Genomic DNA, 20916 nt, shown 5'->3' with positions numbered 1-20916 from the left:
CTGACCACCTGCAGTCAACAATTGACGGAAAACAGACTTTTCTTATATATTCTTAGATATTTGTTAAAGGGTCATTAAATTGAAATGAAAATGAGTTCCTTTTTTTCCTTCGGTCCTTCGGTTTTTCAATATCAAAAGTCAAAACGATGCTTCTGATTTTTCCACTGTCAGAAGCTTTAGGTTTTTCCCATTCCATCATCTATTTTATATGGGATCATAAAGACACAGTATGAATCAAAGTAAGTTCACCTTAAATCAGCCTCCAAAGGAACTAAACTCCCGTGACTGAAAACATTTAGTAGTAATGATTCCCTCCAGGATAGATTTTGCAAAAATCCTGGTACTCTGAAGGTTGAAATCATATTTTCTTGGTGACCCACATCCTACATTCATGGAGTAGTACAGTGCATGCAGGGCTCTCACTGCTTTCAGCAAAGCCTAAAGCTGTTGGTTATTACAATCGGCTGATTGGCTTCACAACTGCTATCCCTAAGAAACAGCTAAAAGGGAGCGCACAATGACGCTGCCTCGGGCTACAAGATAATAGCACAAACACCCCCGCACTGTATGTCTTTTGCAGTTTTAGTTACCTAATGGTTTTGCCAGGCTTTGTCTGGCCCACCCTCATCCCGTTGTTATATTGATGGAATACAAATTGTTGTTTTACCTTTGACATCTGTGTCTGTACCCCCATATATAGGCATGTGCTGTGAACTATACCGCGCCTTTGGCTTCATTCAACTGGTTTATCTTTGTTCTTCAAAGTACACCAAATGGGAAACATGTGCGATACTCCTGAGTAATAAAGTTAAATCCTTCATTTAAAATGGCCACTGCTGCATGTACGCCAGCCCTTGTCATTACTTACCCTCTGTGTTGTCCTGGGGAAAGTCTAGACTGCTATGTGTCATCTACAGCTCATATGGAGTCACCACCTGTTTCTTTTACCTCGTCGGTGAGAAGCGTGTGAGAGGAATATGATCCCAGCTCTCTTTATAGAGACACAAAGGGAAACTAGTAGTGCTTATAGTTGCATCAATAATATACCCCCTCACTTTCTTCCCACTGATAAACCTCCTAAGTGCGCTTGGTGGCGCACCAAGACAGGCCAGAATCACCGCAAAGAAATTGTTTCAGTTTCTAGTTTTAATATCATCTTGATATTTAGTCATTTTACTGCCGTGGGTGACTTCATTTGAAAATAAAATTGAATCTGGTTGGTTTTAATTATATCTCTATCTAATATGTCCATTAAGACACAAGGATGATTGGCTAATATTTTTCCAGTAAAAGCCAATCAACTCCACTGTTCCCCCCTATCTATGGTTCTGTGTGTTTTGGTCATGCCACATACACCACAGTCCTGGATTGCTCCCGAAGCTGTAGTCAGATTCTCTGTATGGGGGGGGAGGAGATAAAAACAAAAAAATCTGCCAGTTAATTCATCTCCCAGCTCGAAAGTCTCATTACACTGCTGATGAGTTTAAGGATTGCCGTAGGTGGAAGGGGGCTGTGTTTATGGCTCAGCAATTGTGCGTAAAGAGTCTACTTGTCTCATGTGGATGCAAAGCAAAAGACACGCCGACACTCGAGCCAAAAGAACACACAATCTCAGCCCTGCTTAAATACTTGATACGAGAAAAAATGATTGTACTCTTATTTAGATATACTGTTCTAAAAGTGATGCCATGTTTTGTGAGGTTTATATGGTGGCTGCTAAATGAAGACAGATATGGTTGGTGGGAGAATTGATCTGACCTTTCCCGCTGTGTAAGGGATATGAATCTCTCCGCATCCACTTCATTAGTGTGATGTAGGGATACAGGGAATCCTAATTTAGGCAGTTACATGTAGGTCACAGCAAAGCCACATACAGAAGTGGAACAAGTATACACAATCTGCTATATAGCGCTTATATACTTTTTTAGAAACTCTAGGTACCTATTTTATCAACCAGTTGAAATATATAATGTACATTGTTCTTTTTCCCCAAAAGATCCAGATTACATTTCATGGAAATGTTAACCAAATGCATTTTCACGGTATAGCAACAAACCAAAAAAAATGATATTGTGTTAACTGGGAGTTAATCAAAGACATTTTAGAATTGTAAACTTAAGCTATTCAGGTTTTGTCAGATTGCTCCATGGATTTAGTACCACTCAGACAGTAATGCATAGAAAGATGAGTTTGTGTCACATGGGCCCCGGGTTAACTTGTGTTGATTGGTTCAAAGGCTGCTGGCTCATGACTGTATTTCAAAAATAAATATCTTACCAGATTCTTAAGAAGTTATCAAGGATAAGTCAAAGTTTTACATTTGACATTTTCAAACATCACATTTTCAAACACATAGTTTGGTTCAACTGTTGGAGGCCCACAGAGAAATGCATGTGAAGATTAAGATATACATAATGGTGTGGTATTTAATAGATACATATTGCTTCCCATTGCAAAACAAAGTCGTGGTTATTGTAGGGTCAGTTTGTTTATGATCTATTTTTTTGTAAGTTTGCGTATTTGAGTGCTTCATGTATGAGTTGCAAAGGTTAAACTTCAAGCAAAACTTTGCTGCATTTAGATTGAGGACAGTGTCTTAAACTAAATAATTCAAAATGCATTCCTGCTTCCACTGCCAAATACCATGTACCCAGTTCCACATCTTCCAATCAGTGAGCTTATTGAATGCATTCAGTTACCTTTCCATCCCCTGGCCTGCCTCCGTTGTTAGGGAACCAACAATCATCTGTGCCGTAAGATAAAACCAATATTCTAAGGGGATGTGACCTACCATCTGACAGATGTCTCTTCAGTATGACTGCTCAGCTTAATGCCAATCAAGAAGAGCCCGGCTGCCTTTTCTCCTCCACTGAATATATAATTTCCAACTAAATTTCATCAATAATCAGGAATAGCGATGACAGCAATTGGCATGATTGCTAGAGTTCAACTGGCGATGCTTGGGAAATGTAAAGGATTGCTGTCCCCCGTGGACTTATGATGTAAATCAAACACAGTGATTAGGGGCTGACGTTCCTCATTGTTGAACCACAGGACTGCTGGGTAGTGAGATTGCTTTCTGAAGGGATAGCAATTCAGATTTTCCTTTTAGATGTAAGAAAGGATTCAATTTAATTTCAGCTCGAGCCAGCAGGTTTAGCTTAGCATAAAGAATGGAAATGGAGGGGGACATTTAGCTTAGCCCTGTCCAAAGGTTAAAGGTTACCTACAAGATCTAAAGCTCACAAGTTAACTTGCCACATTCTACACAAATTAATCTAAACTAAGATAATGGTTTTCCTGCCAATATAATAACTGTCTCATCAAAATTTCAACATGTCCCAAAATGTTAAGACCTTTCTTATTATTAGTCATATATATCTAAAATGTGGAGTGATGAAGTGGAACAAAAATCCCTTTCAAAATAAAAGGAAAAAGAAAAAAATTGACTCAAAATAAATATTTCATCCAGTTATCAATGATTACTTGGCAGGTTTTATTACAATCATATGTGGTGACTGTGGTGACGGATGTGTTTCTTCATCAACAAAAAGAGGAGAGGCAGACAAACACTGTTTGAGTCATCACCCACCCTCGCACTCTTCCCATGAGTCATGCACCGCCACACGTGCAGATGGTTAGGCATTAGGAAATCAGAAATATGTGCAGTGGTACAAGCAGCAATTTGAGCAGATACATTTTACCGAATTAAATCATACAGAAAAATCATGTGCCTTTACGAGATCAATGACATTTACTGCTCTAGGTCTACGGTAAAACGAATTCTAATAAATGTATCCATTTCCCCAGATCAGTGTTTAATTAAGAGCATGGTGCAAAGTGTGTTTGAAACGTTATATGCTGACAGCACTGTGATAAATAATAAGGGACCTCATCATGAAGTGTGCACATATTAAATTTAAATATATGCATTTATAATCATTAATGGTGTTACTGAATTACATTACTGAAATCATAAAGCACTACTTTCAGATAGTAAAGTAATTCAGTAAAGACATTTTTATTATTATCCTCAGACCCTAGTTTTTCATATGCATTGTTACAGAAAAAGACAATTGTCGCCAGAGAACCTTTATTAACTTTGTTGAAACCTTTTGTATTTGTTTTTTTCTTCTTTAAATTATCATACTTACTTACTGTTGGAAAAGTCAATGTCATCAGTTTCCCTAAGAAAGGAAGTATTTAAATGAATTAACTTAGATATATTTGTGTAAAGGTGCCCATGTAAAGAGTGTCGTCTGTCTGGCAACGGTATCTCTTCCAGAGGGAGCTCTTGAGCTACAAATGGGAACATAGCAGAAAGCCAAACGACAGAAGGGGAGCGGGAGAATGTGAGAAAAGGAATATAACAAAGGGCGACCAAGCTACAGGATGAGGGAACAGTAGGGGAGACTAACCAAAGCACCCGACTGTACCTCACTTACTCCCAGCCAGTTGACCTTGATGCCGTTATTAATCCACCAACTACCAGCGTGCCACTGAGAATACTCCAGATGTGCTTTATTTTTTTATTTTTTTTTACGAGAATGAAATTGTATAAACTTGGTAAATAATCATAACTCCAAAGTAAAGTTAGTGAAGGGTCAATTTGTCAGTAGCCACTATATGAAATAATGTATTTGTAAGCCAATATTTTAAGGTGAGGTGTATTTCTTGTGCTGTGTTATTTCCAGAAAGCAGGGGCAGCATACTGAGTTGGCAGTTGACCCCTTAAACGAACCACTTAGGTTCAAGCCCCTCCTAACCTTTAACTCTGTAGAGAAACCCAAACGAAAGGAACCAGGATTATCATGAATTACCTCATCACAATTGTTTTTCTATGGACTGCTTGTGATTGAACACTGGTCTAGATAAATCATATTTTTTACCTTTTAAACTGTCTTAGAGATGCTCAAGCGCTGGATTAGATCAGATTTAGTGCATGTTCAGGGGCCTTAAAGAATTTGAATTCGCCTCCACTACTAAGGGCAAACCAAAATGTATAAATAAACCTACAAATGAATGAATGTGGTCCTCTGACTAACGCAGCTCTCTGCCAGACTCTGCTGCACATGGAGTCGCTGACTATATTAAAGGGAGCACTGATAATCATCATTAAATATATATATGATTTGTTTATATACATTACTTATGTCAGATACAATGAAAGAAAATATGAATTGTGAATTGTGCATGCTATTTGAATTACAATACTGTCAGATATTGGCACTTACCACCGTCATGTAGCCTTTAAGATTCTTTTTCTTAACTCTCTTGCTCAGAAACTCAACTGTCCACTACCTGCCCTATACCTACCTGGTTAACAGCGGAAAAACACAGTTAAAGAGCCATATATTTATCGAGACCCAAACTGAACTAAAAGGAGAATCTTACATTTGTATTTTTTCAGGCGGTATGAAATAGCTTAAGTCTAATTATCGGTACACAAAATCAGATGAAATGGAATTGAATCCATATCACAAATGCACTGTATAAATCCCAAAGTGTATTGTCAAACGTGAATGATAAAGTGTTAACTTAAATAATACACCCTTTTTTATTGCCCCTGTAAGGCAGACCCATACAGTCCACACTGCACTTTACACAAACCATATATTGGCTCCTTGCTTCGTGACCTTTGCGAGAATCCACCAAGTTTTCTTATTTTCTGTTTTCATACAATACTTGTTTATTTACTGTTTTGTGAATGAAATTCATCTCGCCTCTAAGACATCCAGTAAACCGTTTATTTAACCATCCTGTGTTTGGCGATGACAACACGATTTAGGGTTTGACACGTAAATTAGGATAATGGCTATGTTTGGATGTAAAACTTGAATGTAAGAAAAAATAACACGTATATACGTCTCTCTTTGTGACAGAATCACTAACTAACTAAGGTGTTTGTGTGCATGCGTTTGTAGGCAGCCGTGGGCTTACACCCAGCAATTGCAAATTAATTGATGTTAAACGTAATGTTAAATATTCAAAAGCTGGGATTGGGTTTTTACTTCATTTACTAGGTGTTTTTTTTGTGAGATATACAAAGACAGATACTGTGAGGCCTGTATTTTTACATCAACATACTAAGTGCTCTATGCTTGTTCCATTTCTTGGCCCTGCATTTTGCAGATCTCGGGCTAGTCGATCCATCAAGTCAAGTTTTTGGTCCTCTGAACCTAGAAATGTCAAGTGAAGTGTGTCCCTCAGAGGTACCTGGTGAAATAGCCACAGTTATGTGATAAGGTGCAACTTTGAAGTTGTGAATGAGGTTAGAGGAATGAGTCAACCTCTGCAGGCTATTATAAACACCACACCCCCGTCGCTGAGCATCTCTCCCCTCTGCTGCACTCACACAAGTTCTCTCCCTTCCCCTGCCTCCAGGATCCCGCTGTTCCTGTGAAGGCAGTGTGGTTTGTATCGGGGTACTTGGGCATTAATATTTACCTCTATCATAATATTGAAACGATAGATGTTTGTATTTACTTTTCCAGTGTAGACTGTGGCCATTAAGACAGAGTATGTTAATTAATTGTTAAATAAATGAAGTTGTATCTGTTGTTTGGGCACCAAACAGTCATTAGCAAACTGTAATTAATTAGCCTGTTGTACCTACATGTATGGCTTTCACAACGATACCCGAGCTTATGTATCTGTTCATTTGATTTAATAAATGAAACCTTTATTTTGATTTGGGGCAGAGCTGAGCTTTTGCTCAGAAACATCCCTCAGCTAGCCCTCTATTTCACTCAACAGCTCACTCATTCCAACAACCCAGCCAGCACTGACAGTGGTACGTGCGAACATGTATGAAAACAGACAACACACACTTGCTCCTCGGGCTACGGTCACTCATCTCGCATTGGTGTCTTTCATGCACTGAACGTCTTAGCTTAAAAAATGAAAAAAAGTTCTACAACACTCCTCCCTCATCCCTTTCAGTTGTTTGTGTGATATAAGAAACATATAACGGCTATCACTGAAAGAAATATGCATTGGCAAAGAGAGAAGACCATCTTCAAGTGAGCGCATGACAGGCATTTAGGTGGCAAATTGTCGGGGAAGAGGAGGTAAACCGCCGTGCCCCCGTGAGTTCTTTATTCTGTTTATTGCTGAGACTCACATACAGCACCAGCACATCACCCTGACTGATTTCCTCAGCACCTCCTGGGGAATTGTCATCACCCCGGGTCAATGTCTAAACTTTCCCATGCATCAAAATATATTGTAATTGACTCCATTTGTAATTCCTCCAGAGATCTGGCACTGGCCTGTAGCTCCGATGGCTGCCAAAAGCAATAAAGTCTCACAGACATGACCCCCATTGTAAACAAGGCCTCCTTCCAGAGTGTGAGGTACGGCAAAGTGTGGTTTTTCGGCGACTGGCTCCACTTTTGCTCTTTGGCTCCAGCCCATACTTCCATTCAAATGTTGTAATTTTAAAATGATGTGTTCCCCATGTCATGTTTTATTATTCTTGGGTTAATGCTCATGTGCTCCACTCGCACTTTAGAAATATTGGTGCAAAATAGAGCCGTGTTTTTGGATTGGAAGGAGGTACAGTTAATTCTGTATTGCACTGTACTCTACATTATAGATATGCTATAGTGCTGTAGTGATAGTAATTAATATAATAGCACTTATAATGTGCTGTAAGTAATGTTTGTGTTCCTCTGTGGTTTAAAGTAGTGTAACATAAAAGGACTTCATCAGTTGTCTTTCAACCTTTCTATTAGTACCACATTTAATTATTCATAGATTTATAGTTTGAATTTCATGTTTTATCATATTCGATAACTATTTCATCTGTAATATTAATTGCATCTTGATTTATTGAAAACACTTGAGTGTGTGGTCATTGTTTCACAAGGCATTTGCAGATTATAACTATTACATATTTCAACCAGATAGTTTTGCTCTTCGGGGGGGCATCAGTTCCAATCAGAAAACAAATCCTTCATTATGATAACGCTTCTGTCACAGAGGGCTTAAGGAAAATGCAAATTAAAAGAGGAAATAGAGCAAAAGTAAAAAGGATTTACCCTTTTATGTGCACGCAATTAGCACAACATTGATGGGAAATTGCAATTGTGATGGTTTGTGCATAGTGTGAGTCTCTATCGAGTGAAATTAATTGCATTGTCTACGAATGAAATTGTCTATTTTCTAGTCTAATGCAATACTCTTATTCCTTCTATTTGTATGTAATTATTTATAATTCAACATAACTAGTCCATTTTTTTTTACTAACAAAGCACGGCACTGAAAATCAAAAGAAGGTGATATAATTTCTGCCTTGTAACTGAAATATCTGCCGTGATGTTGAGTTAATAGAGAAAAAAAGTTTCCTCCATCTTTTTGTTTTTGATGTCCATTAAATATCCTCACACGGCACTTTCTCCTACCTGCGTTCTTTTTTCACATTGGGTTCTGAGGTAATCAGAAAGAACACTGTCGCTGCTTTGTCACAGCAACAATATCACTTTCACTCCGGGAAATGAAGCTGCTTTGATTCCTGCTGAAAGGGGAACACAGAGTTGTGTTTATCCTTTTGTCTCTTTCCTCTGCTGTACTCTAGTCTGCCTCCGACTTCATCTCCCATTCGCTTTCAGGTTCCACCAACAGCTAATTGAAAAAATTACAAGAGCATATATATATATACATATATATATATATATATATATATATATATATATATATATATATATATATATATATATATATATATATATATATATATGTATATATATATTATTTTAAACCTAATATGATTCTGTGGGGGTATTTAAAATAAATTAAAATTGTACCAGATGTTTTTAAACAGACTTAAGATTGATTATTGTATTGGCTTCATCCTTTTGATCAATAGCCAATTTTACCACGGCGTGATGAATGTGCCTTCCAGCTGACATTGTGTGTATCTGGACATGTCCCCTCAAGGTTGTCCTTTCTTTTCACTATGTCGTATGCAAAGAGGTTGTGGGAGGATATTTGAGGAGGATAACAAGCTGCATGGGGTCGGTTTACTTCTTCGGGGTCTTCAAGGTTTTAACATCAATAACCTGTCATGCTTGAAAGACCGTTTTGGATTGGATAGCTGACATTATCATGGACACATTCATCTGTAGAGAAAAAATGTCAGTAATTTTCATTTTTGTATTTATAGTTAAGTATCATTTATTTTCTTTAGCCTTTGGTTTGATGCAGTACTTCATGTGGAACACAGAGTTTTTAGGTGGTCCACTACCATGTTTAGTTAACTTAAAATGTTTCACTGTATCATCCTGAACCATGATTTCTGTACATGGAAGACATAACAGACACAGTTCTACTGTTTGTGTTTTTGCACAGTTGCCGGATGGTGACGGATGCATTTATGAACGACCTTCTCCTCTGGTTTTATGTTGCATTTGTCTTTGTTTTCACAAGTGTGTAGATTATTTAAAACTTGATCTTTTATGCTACATTGGCAGCAACGTTGAAAATAAATCTCAATTTCCTTTGTAACCTTTGGTGGCATTGCAAGAGCACTGGATGAAAGATTGGTATTATTTATCTATAAATCAAAATGAAAATTGCCCCCCTTCTACAAATGACTGAATACAAAGTTGACATCTTCACATTATGGCGGTTGATTTGGTATTGTCAGCCACGCAATATTTCTTCTCTGGCATTGAAAGAAACAGGGCAAAGCTTAATTAAATACGTTTTGTTTGTCTTTTGGTCATGGGAGTGAGTAATGCGTCAGTAGACAGTATTACAGAGCTCATATCAATAACTGAAGGAGGTTGACCACAGAGGAGTTTTTCATGCTGTTTGTGTTGTTCAGTCTTTTCTTTCAAATAGCCTCCATATATCTTTGTTGTAACCTTTTTCTGACCCCTACGCATCGACCTTGCATCAACGTTTTGCAGTTATTTCTCTTACTTGACAAGGGCTGAGCCAACATAAGAACACAGCAGACAATTTGAAGAAATTAAAGAGAAAAGCAAAGTGTTAGTGTCTTACTTAGAAACCTGAAGATTTTATATTGTGTATAGTGTGTGTGTGTGCGTGTGCGTGTGTGTGTGTGTGTGACACTGACAGGCTTTTCTGACAGCAGTCATTAGGATAATTGTACATGTTTCAGAAATGATTTGTCTTGAAAGATTTGATATATACAACCCACGCTTTTCCTTCCCTCTGTCTCTCCTCTGATCCACTTGAAATGTTTATTCTGAAAATACAAGTGTTGCCATGTTTTGTCCCCTAAAACTTGCATTCATTTAGTGGTAATTCCACTAATGAAATCCCAAAAGAACCCACGGTAGATTCTGTAGACACAGCATTATTAGAGCACAGCGGGGCAGTGATATTAATGTATATGCATTTCTGAAAAGCATAAACTTGCCTCTAGAATTGAAGAATATATAAATGAGTTCGTCCAGCATGAACAAATTATTATATACACTTAAACTGCCACAGACATGTGTGCCAGTTTGTCTCAAAGACGAGTAATTCCCCTGTAAACAATAGTCTATTGTAGCCCCATGGCTTCACTCTGATCCTGTTAATGGCTCCCCTGAAACACCATCACAGTTAGCTTGAGTCACTGATTCTTGGCTACCATGGATACTATGATCAATGTAAGAGCCAAATTATTATCCAATACTATCACTCATGCCACAAGCCGCTATCATAAGCCACAGTGAATGACAAAGGCCTTCCCATGGCTCGATAAATTTGTGTGAAGTTAATTGTTTTCTTCCCCTGCATCCATCCGCCCACCTCCCATGCTGTTCATTTTCCTTTTGCAACATTAGTGGGGCTGAGATCATAGTGACAAGAGCATGTGGTTGTCTGAGGTCCCATCAGTGGAGAAACAGGCTATGTTATAGTGTGGTTTTCTCACTGTCATCCCCAGGAGTCAGTTCTGTGAGAATTGCGGAGGAAGAATTGTGAATCTGCCAGTCTCTGGATTCATCCAGCCAGCCATCGCCGAAGTCTAATAATGACAATGACCTCACCCCTTAGTCGTGCTCTATTGCTTCTCGACTGAACCCAGCTGTGTGTGTGTGTGTGTGTGTGTGTGTGTGTGTTCCAGTGGGAATTCACTTTAGATATCTTTGTGTCTGGGTTGATGGTTGTTTCGGTGTGCTGGTCGTGTGATCCACCATCTTGCCGTCCAGTCCTTATTGTCAGAAAATGAGAAAAGGGGCAAATCCAAGTTATCGAATTGACGTAAAGCAAGATAAGGTTGACCCCTGTGACACTGGGGCCACATCTCTTGACACCCTGTCCATTACCCCACTAGTCACTCCCTCAGCACTCCTATTAAAGTCTAGTGAATGGACAGACCTTGGAGATGTGGGGGTAGTGTGGGATAAATAATATAAGCGGTTATAGGACTGCTCTTATTGGCGACTAGATATTTTGGGTTGCGGTTTTTAATGAACATGATTTAAAATATGCGTCAAAACAAGATGATTTATAACTATCCCTGATCATTGGACAACAACATTCATGCCGCAGGGCTATTATTTTTTTTCCTGCCAAGGAGGTTGTCAGGGTGGCTTACCTGTGCAACCTACATGTGCCAAAATAATCAAGTTTCAAATGTTTGGAGCCCAGCGTTACCATGAGACCCAGTTCTACCTACTCATCACAGCACAGGCAGCACAGTACAAGTGTCTTTTAGACTTTGGCAGTGGTCTGTCCTCTGCTGAAAACTTTGTTTTCATCATCATTCCTCATCTTTCAAATTCATTTTCAGTTTTGTGCCTTGAAGGCCGTTAGTTGAAAAAGAATATTAAAAGCAATTAAACTGAAAACAAATAACATGTTTCTGTGAAAACAGAAATGCTTTCAGTCAACTGCTCTATTGCAGTGAACTGACAAGGCCTGTGGAATTTAATAAGTCGAATGACTGCAATTCAAATATTCATGATATGAAGACCTATCGTGAAAATAATCCAGGTCTGTCACTTGCGTCAATAATTTCCAGGTAAAACTTAACGTAAGTTATTTGTGTGTGTATGTGTCGATCAGACTAAACCCTTAACAGCAGCCTAAACATGGTGCTGGATCCATGCTCCTGTCCCATCTGATCCCTTAAGATGCTGCTCGCCGTTTGAAGTCTCCACTTGAAAGGCCTGATGTGAATACTGTGGATTCCACAGCAACTCTGCAAACAGTGATTACGGACTGATTAATGAGCCACTGTAGACACGCACACACACACACACACACACACACACATTCTTTCTTTCTAGGCCACACACATGTAGATTATGCCGGAGTGAGTCTGTCACTACATACTTGGTCTAAATCAGTCAAATATAGTTTTTATTTAAGCTTTCACACCGTTTTCAGGGATCTGTCCCATTAGCGGACACATCGTAATAAACCCAGCACGAGTCAGATCATTGTCACTAATCAATGTATTGTTTGTCTTTTTTGTTGTATCTTGTCTACAGTGTCTGCTGAGATCTTAAAGGGCAGTTTGGCCACCATGGAACGTCAAATTCAGAGGCTTGAGAACGACATCGAGAACTTCCCTAAAAGAGACGACCAACAAGATAAGTTTGTGGAAAAGATGTCGATATCCTTTTCTTATGTGGTCAGTTTCACGCCTCGCACAGGTCTGTACTCAAATTTGCGTTTTAAAAGTGCACCGAATGTTCTCCGGCCTACGAGGACATGGTAGGGACCGTTTTTGCCGGCAGCAGTGGCAAAGGTGTGTGCTGTATGTGTTCTTCCAGGCTGTGGGTAAGCAGTTTAAGTCACTTGCTGTGATAGGTGGCACCCAGGGGAACTTGGGGAATGCATCTGGCTGCTTTGCTGTGAGATGTTGATCAGATGTCCCTCTTCACTCCCCCCCTGGGTCCCAAGAGGGAAATAATGCCTGTGGCTATTTTTGCTGCACTCTGCCACCGCTGCCTGTCCCCTGGGGGACTCTAATAGGGGCTCTGGCCCCTCAAACCAACTTATCGCCTATCCCTGATTTCATCTCCTGACTGGCCACGAGCCTCTCCACACAACCAGCCGTGCGCTATCTTCTCTCATGGCACCTCTCCCGTTTCGATAACAGAGTGTTTCACTTAAACCCAGGCATATCTGCTCCCAAATTGAATTAGCCATGTCTTGGCACTTTCTTGAATGCCCTTTCCGAGAGGAAAGGTCCTCACTGTGAAGGTTTGACCAATGGTGGAAATCAAAACTCGTGTCAGTAACCTGAGGCTACGGTGCCTTTCATGATAACACAAAAAGCCAAAACATTAAGACACTCAGCCGTACAATATATTTGTGTTTGTTTCAAGTATTACAAAGAAACAAAATGAATTCTCAGGAGTAATTTAACTAGCGAGTAGGCGTTTCCATATGTTAGGCCCTGATACGTAGGACGGCATTTAACCCAATTTCTGCTTCCTTTTGTCTGAGGTTTTTTTCTCAGGGTTGACTTTGCACATTGGGTGGTAGAATCATTATAGCCTCTTAACACATTAACAATCTGCCTCCAGTCAAAGAAGTGCACTTGAATTTGTGTAATTAAAAAAAAACAAAGCAGCAACCTCCCTGGCGGCAGCTGGGAGGCAGAGCAGGCAAGACAAGAAAGCTGCCCCCACCCCTCCCTCAATGTCAGTATCGATTCTCAGGGTCCTGAGAGAACTAGAGGAAATGGAGTAGTGTAGATATACTGCAACATGGCTCTCCCTCACTGTCGGGAGTTGCCCCCCAGAGGGTGGCAGGAGTTATTTGGCTGACCATGACCTGAAATACCCCACTTCCTCACCACTTCCCCATCTCACCTGATTACGTTTTAGTGCCAGGAACGTTTAGTAGGATTTAATCTACTTTGGATTTTTTCTTTTTTTTACTTATTTAAAGTTGGAACCAGCAGGAAAGCACTGCCATTAATATATATTCCATTGTCCACCTGCGTCGTGTTCAGTCTTGCAGTGTTGCCACAATGGTTAACAGTACAGCTTTCAGTTTCGTCTTGCTTTTGCAAATCACATCATTGCCATAGTTATAAATACAGTGATTTTTATATCATAATTTTCACTCATGTTATTCATGGTGCAGACACGTGGAGGCACAGAAAGCAGTTAGATGATGAAAAGTGCATGCCTGTTTGTTCTGTCAGTTAGCTCCCTGGAGTGCTTCAACTGCTTTTCATCTCCTGTCTATGATATTGTGATACAATTAATAATAACGTTGTCATAGTAAAAAAGATGTCTCGGACGCTTTAGTTCTACCTTGTTGGAGAAATTTCGGTGCATATTTGTTTTGCCATGTATTCGCTCTGTGTTTCAGATATCTAGGACACAGGTGTTTTGATTCAATTGGCCTGGTACAGCACATGTTAATAGGACACTGGACGCGAGGAGTCACATTTTGCCTTTAGGGAACCTGTCGGCGTGTTACAGTAGGACATGCGTGTGTGTATACATGTTTCAATCTAACCCACTTCTCTAATATCTGTCACCCAGGGCCATATTTCTTGCCACTTGAACATCCTGAGACATCGAGTGTCGGGCTACTTTTGTGAAAATGAGCATAGTGATAGAAATTACACCACATATAGACAGAGAGATAAAAAAGCGGAGGCTGCGCTTGATTTGCCGAGGTTTTCAGTACCAGCGTTTGCAATGAGCTTAGGTTGCACTCCAATCTGTGTTGCACAGCTAAGTGTTGGAACAAGACCAGTGATACAGTGCCGGATATTTTGGGTTGACATTTCCTTTGGTACACATAAGATAGCAGAGTCGAGGAAAACATACCTTTTCAAACTTTTTTCCCTGGGCTTAAAAAAGGGATGTTGGTTCCTCGGAGCATGACAGATGGAAGAACAACAACAGCTAAAACTCATGCATTTGATGCTTGAGCAACCCTGAAAAAGTTAAGTGAGGCTCTGTTGTCTTGACTGTTGGCCACTGTGATAAATGAGTCAGTCGGCCCGTGGGTGCGCGCACGCGCGCGTGTTAGTTTGTGTTACAGGAAGAGAGAGAGAGTAATTTACAGTGCAATGTGTATGTGAGTACCTGTGCCTCTGTTTCACTGTCAGCTTTTTCTTAAGATTAATTTCAGAAGGCCATGGTCACTGCAAGGTATTTTGAATGTAATATGTCCCCCAAAGCAGCATAGTTTTAATTAAACCTTCAACAATAAATTATGTTTTGTTGTTTTTCACCATGCATGATTAGTGTTCCTAATTTGCTCAGGCTTCAAAACGCTCAGGTTTTATCCACAAGAAAGTGCAAACATACTGCAAACATTTGTTTTCTCCTTTAAAATTTTTTTTTTAAAAAAAATAAATCAATCATCTTCATCAGTCGTCTGATGTGCTAAACTTTCCAAAGGGAATTGGTCCGATAGGATACATATGAAATGAGAAGACATCCACGACAGATCAGAAGCAGTTTGGAAATACTGAGAGAAATGCGGAAAGAAAAGGGAAGAAATCACAAGTGAAAAAGGGAGAGAGAGAAAGAAGAGTAGCGCAGAGCTTAGTGGAAACACTTTATTTGGCTTTATTGATACATTTTTCTCATTCCATTACTGTAATGTATGCAAATGACTGAATGGGGTGTTTGTTCAGCAGTTTAGTGATCTCTATCTGTCAGAAGTAATGGGAGCCCACAAAGGCTGTAGAGTTGAGGCACAAGCCCCCAGAGAGCCCTATTTCACTACAGAGGCTACGGCTATCACATGCGCACACACACATTTGCTGTTGCTGCCGGATATGATAGAGTAGAGCTGGGGGCTTAGAGAGCGGGACTCTGCATACGGGGATATTAATGGTGGTGAGGTGGCTCGATGGGCCTGGCGAGAGGCCGGACTGAGACCTTGATGGATGCCTGGACATGTCCAATACATCTGCCCCTGCTGTACTCAGCTGGGCCCAACCCAGTGATATTTAGCTAAATCTTTCATTTTTCCCAGAAGGCCATAGTCAGAGTGCATCGCTCCTAACCTGTCTTCATTTTTTTTTCTTTTTCTTCTGAGAGTAGTGAAAAAAAATAAAAAAGCTGACTAATTTTCAAACTTAAAATATTAGTCACCCTGTTTGCTCAAGCTAACACCGCAGCAAAGACTGGTGTTTCCGTGGTAACAATCAGGGACACCGAGTGATTTGCACCAACGAAACCATTGCATTTGTTGTCACGTTTTGACTTATTTTTCAACACAATATTTTTCTCCTGATTACTCGTCTTCTCCCAAAATATTTGTTTTTGCCTGTGTGGATAGCACTGTTACAAAGTCATTGAGTTCCCCATGTATAATTTACTGTGCAAATGGAGCTGAGTGGCTTTACGCTCTCTTTGTGACCAAGTTTGTCGGTGAAAAATAATCGTCGTGTTGCCAATTCCTAGCAAATTAGTCCTTGAGATGGGCGAGAACTGGACACCTTTATCCAACTTAAGAATCGACAGGTGCATTTACACAGGTGCCAGCCCTCGGTTCTCAGACACCACAGACTGATTTATTTCGCTCTTCGGAAAAGGAAGCAGTTCCCCTACAATTTGTTTATGGATGGTCCTCGTCAGACGGCAGCAGCCAGAGACTGTTATGTTTCACGCAGGGTTTGTGTACAGGTGCAGCTTTCTCTTGTACCAGCACCAGGCACTTAGGGTCAAATGAGTGGTTGTTAGTGAAACATTGTTCCTGAGTTAAACTGCAGAGACATCCCGTAGAAACACCCCCCATTAGACTATTGTTTTGTCTGGAAAGGTGTGTTTGGAGAAGTCGTTCCACTTTAGTACACCTGTATGAACTCCGATGAGAAGATAGTCAGATTATTTGCCAAACTGTGTTTATTTTTGTATGTTTGTATACTGTATCTCGAAAGTAGGTTAAAACATGCTCTTGGCACTTTCAGTAGCTCCTTGTAATTTGTAAAGCAGAAATACACACACACACACACACACACACACACACACCGTTTGCCACACAGGGAGAAAAAAAAGTGTTTTTCTGTCCTCCGCTAATGAAATTCACTGTAAACTATGTGGCCAATTAAGTGGAGCACAGATGAACCATGGAGCTTTTAATTATCCCAAATCCAGTGAAAAATGGTATAAATAAGTACAATCCCTGCCTGGGTTTTCCTACTGCGTCTCTGACCTCAACGTGAATGTCCATACCTTTTTAAAAAGCAACAGAAAATTGCAATCAATACAGCAAATACCCATCTCTCATGTTACGTGCTGCATTTCAGAGGAGTTATTTGAATCTTAAATTTATACATTTTAATTTGTGTGAATTAATAATTGCTAAAAATGTACCCTGCAGTTCTAATAATGAGTGTGTCAGAGAAAAGGCAGAATGGAAATGGGGGAAAAAAAGGTTTTGTTGATTACATTGCTGTCTTGCCAACGATTTTTCTAATTTAGTATCTACTCGGTTTTGTCTTATAACCTTTGATGACAAATTAAAAAATGCGCTGCCGTACTATAGTGTTGTGAACTTGAGCAGGGCGTTATTTGGCATTGGTGCACGTGAGTCAATTAATTTGACTTGCAAAAGTGCAAACAGTATGACTAATAGGGCATCAGAGCCCTTTGTGTATCCTGCTGCTCCCACAGTACCGCCCGTCGCACTATTTAACAGTCCCACTCTTGTTACTGCTCTGCAGTATTATTACTGTATGTATTATGACTAATATAAAATATATTATAGTGTATACATTATATTTCCTAATGGTTAATTATATATGTCAGTTCATCTTATTTAATGTAATCAAACTGAGTTGGAAAGAAAAGCAAATGTCCACATTTAAGACTGGAAACTTAAATTTTTTTTGTCGCTGTTTATTTATTGGTTCCGTGTCAAATTGATTAATTCACCAATAATTGCAGCTATACAATCAATCTTGTGAAAGAAACATCATATGGCCAGACAAATGAAAGAATGTAGACACAGTATGTGTTTATTTGAACGTACATTATGGCTTCTTTTTTTAACTTGTAACACCAGGTAATGTGAAATATGTCTTGCATTGCAGTTTCAGCTCGCAACGCCACCGCGTTTGAAATGTTCAAACTAGAATTGCACAAACAGGTCTTTGAATTGGTCTCTGACAGCTCTGGATTTCAGAACAAAGTTTGAAACCATATTTGACACATGTCAGCCGTAAACTCTGATGAAGCCAAAAACATCACGGGATAGTTTTCTCTAAATACACGTGTGCTGCTTTGCATCAGCAGGAAATATCATGTTCCTGTCTGTGTTCACTGCCAGACAGGAGACAATCTCTGTGCCCTCTGGTCATGTGAGTGAATTCCCCAGAAGTTTGCCAATCAGTATCGTGTTCGGCTGTGACACTTGGCCTGAGGTGGCACCTCCATTAACCATTAGAGCGAGCCTGCCGACGAGCCGCCTGGATTGTCATTGTCAGGGGCAGGAGGAGGTGGACGTTGGAGTTCTTAAGGTGTGCCCATGATTTACGATGGATCTACCTCTTTGCTCCTGAGTGAAACAACTGTCATATTCCACTGAAAAGCCTCCATGCCCTGCCAATCCTGGGGCGTATCTTTTTTGCAGTATACAGCATACATCCTTTGGGATATCTGTTGTCCTGAAGGGATTCAAGCCTGCTCCCCTGCAATCTAAACTGCTTCCGATTGTACACATCCGCTTGCTTCAGTTAATGAACATTACTCAGGCTTAAATAAACACCGTACACACCGAGTCAAGGTACGTAGCGAGTTCTCGTGTTCTGTTTTATCTTCATGTTTCCACGTGTCGCTCAGCTGCTGTACAGCTTCGCCCCTATTGGCCCAGGTCTCCGCTGATTCGTTCAGCTCTACAGAAAGTCAGGCGAAGGACCCAGTGGCAGCAGCACCAATCTGCACCTCATTACGTCCCCAAAAGGCTCGGGCTTAGTGCGGGGTAATAGACAGAGGCCCAGCCGCCCTCATTTGTCATGGGCTCCTGGGTTTGATGCAAAGCCCCCCTTGAGCACTTGTTGCTGAGCTCTAATCCTGCAGTAGACACCAGCCACGCTGCTCTGCTTAGCCATCCCCACTCTCCACCGTCATGGCTCATGATTTCACTTTCATTTGATGTTTAAATGAAATCCCTGAGACTCCGTTGAATGGCAGGCCCATTGTTCGCAAATTATTCTATCAAATGCAAGTGGAAGGGAAACGTGACTTGAGTTATTTGTCTAGTAAATATGAGCCACCGAGGGTTCACATTGCTTTTTTTTATTTATTACTTCTTTCTTTTTTTTCAAGTAATGCAGGTAAACACAGGACATTTTAAATTATCTAAATGTCATATAGGATCCTGTTTTCGTGTTCGTGATAGCCCCCTGCATCACCCACCCATGCAAGTTTTGTCATAACTTAGAATTATATCACTACTGTGGTATCTGCTACAGTAGAAGCTAATAGTTAAATGAGTTGGGTGAAATGTATTTAAGTTTGGTAGATAGTGTACAGAGCTGACATTCATACAATGGATGACATTTTTGTTCTTCTCCTGTGCAGCCCAGTATTGTGGCACCATTTGTTTTGCCTCATTGCAAATAAGTGCAATGGGGCAATGCCCAAAAGGCTGGGGAAAGCTCCGTGATGAAAAGGCCCGAGTATCATTAGCCGAAGTTGCTGTGTGTGCCAGTTGAAGGCCTCTCTAAAATGTAAATCAAACTAATGCCCAGACAGATCCTCTCCCCTCTCCGCGGTAATGCCATCCCATCGCTCGCTGATGCTGTTGAGGGAATACGATGTTGTTCTGCTGTTTGTTGCCGGGACTCTCTGTTGATTTCTAACTGTGCCCCAGGGTGGTTACCCTTGCCCTCTCCTGACAGGAGCCAGGGATCCCTGTGTTTGCATGACTGCGGATCATCCCTCCAGCAGACCGCTCATAGCCGTAGCCCCACACACCATTATCCAAACTTATTGACTGCATTCGCTCGCTCGCTTTGGAGCCATCAGACGCTCCGTTATGCAAATAAAGTGCACTAATTGCCTCACGTTTGCTAATTGATTATACGATACGGTACACGGTCCACACTGAGGTTGACTCCCTCAGTCAAAAAAGACGTGGCCTTCGACAGCTTAAGCATTGCACTTTGAGAACAAATTGATGGAAGTAAATAACACAGTGGGTCATTTCCCCAGCATGTCACCGTGCACTCAGCTCCGCAAATTTGAGGCACAACAGAAAAGTCAGAGGAGAACGATATCTCTAATTAAAATGAATTTGTGGCAGTCGGAAACACTAACAGTTACAAACGGCAATCTGATGGTAGTCAACGGGGGATTCTCCATTAATTGGCAAAATGAGGCTCATCAATCACACAGAGGGGGAATGCTGCATAGACAGTATCCTGTCAGAGTCACCCACTGGGGGGGGAGCAGCATGACGTGTGTCTAAGGGACAGAGTCGTGTAGAGCAGGAACGGTTCTTTCTTCGTCCCCCCCCCCCCGACTCTGTTTCTCACCACATGTGGCTCTCAGTAGACATCTCTCCAACTCACTCTGACAGGCTTTGTTTTCCTCATCGCATTTCAAATTGGGATTGGCTGGCATTCTCTGCCAGTCAAGGCCGAGACAGAATTGTCAAAACGTCATCTTTTAGAGGATCTGCTTCACTGATGACATGTGCTAAGAGGCTTGTAACTCCACAGCCCCTCTCTCCGTTAAGCCCTCATGAAAATACTGGTACTGCTGATTTTCTACTCAGGAGACATTGATGATTTTATTGAATCAAAAAAAAGAACATCTCTGAAGTCTTAATTAGTAGGAATCATTGACTGTTCTTTCCGTGTGGCGAGACAGTCAGAAACTGGCAGAAGAGAGCAAGGGTTGAACTCTGTATGAACGCAACTGGTGATATCCTTGTTTTACACAGTGAGCATTAACTTTCCATCTCTGTCAATTAATATGCAGGCTGATAATTGAATGGTTCACCATTTGAATCAATCAC

At 40.5% G+C, this 20916-nt stretch overlaps 1 protein-coding gene across 5 annotated transcripts in view; it reads left to right on the top strand.

The window, feature by feature from the left end:
- Positions 1–20916, top strand: part of diaph2 (diaphanous-related formin 2) — a 330230-nt gene that overhangs the window by 223738 nt on the left and 85576 nt on the right. For all 5 annotated transcript variants that reach the window (XM_035649042.2, XM_035649041.2, XM_035649043.2 and 2 more), the window contains one exon: positions 12456–12580. In XM_035649042.2, the coding sequence (XP_035504935.1) occupies positions 12456–12580 (125 nt within the window). The remainder of the gene's footprint in view (positions 1–12455; positions 12581–20916) is intronic.

The sequence above is a fragment of the Scophthalmus maximus genome, chromosome 9, assembly GCF_022379125.1.
Source record: "Scophthalmus maximus strain ysfricsl-2021 chromosome 9, ASM2237912v1, whole genome shotgun sequence".
NCBI lineage: Eukaryota > Metazoa > Chordata > Actinopteri > Pleuronectiformes > Scophthalmidae > Scophthalmus > Scophthalmus maximus.
The sequence above is the reverse complement of the archived record's forward strand: the minus strand, read 5'-3'. Positions and strand labels throughout refer to the sequence as shown.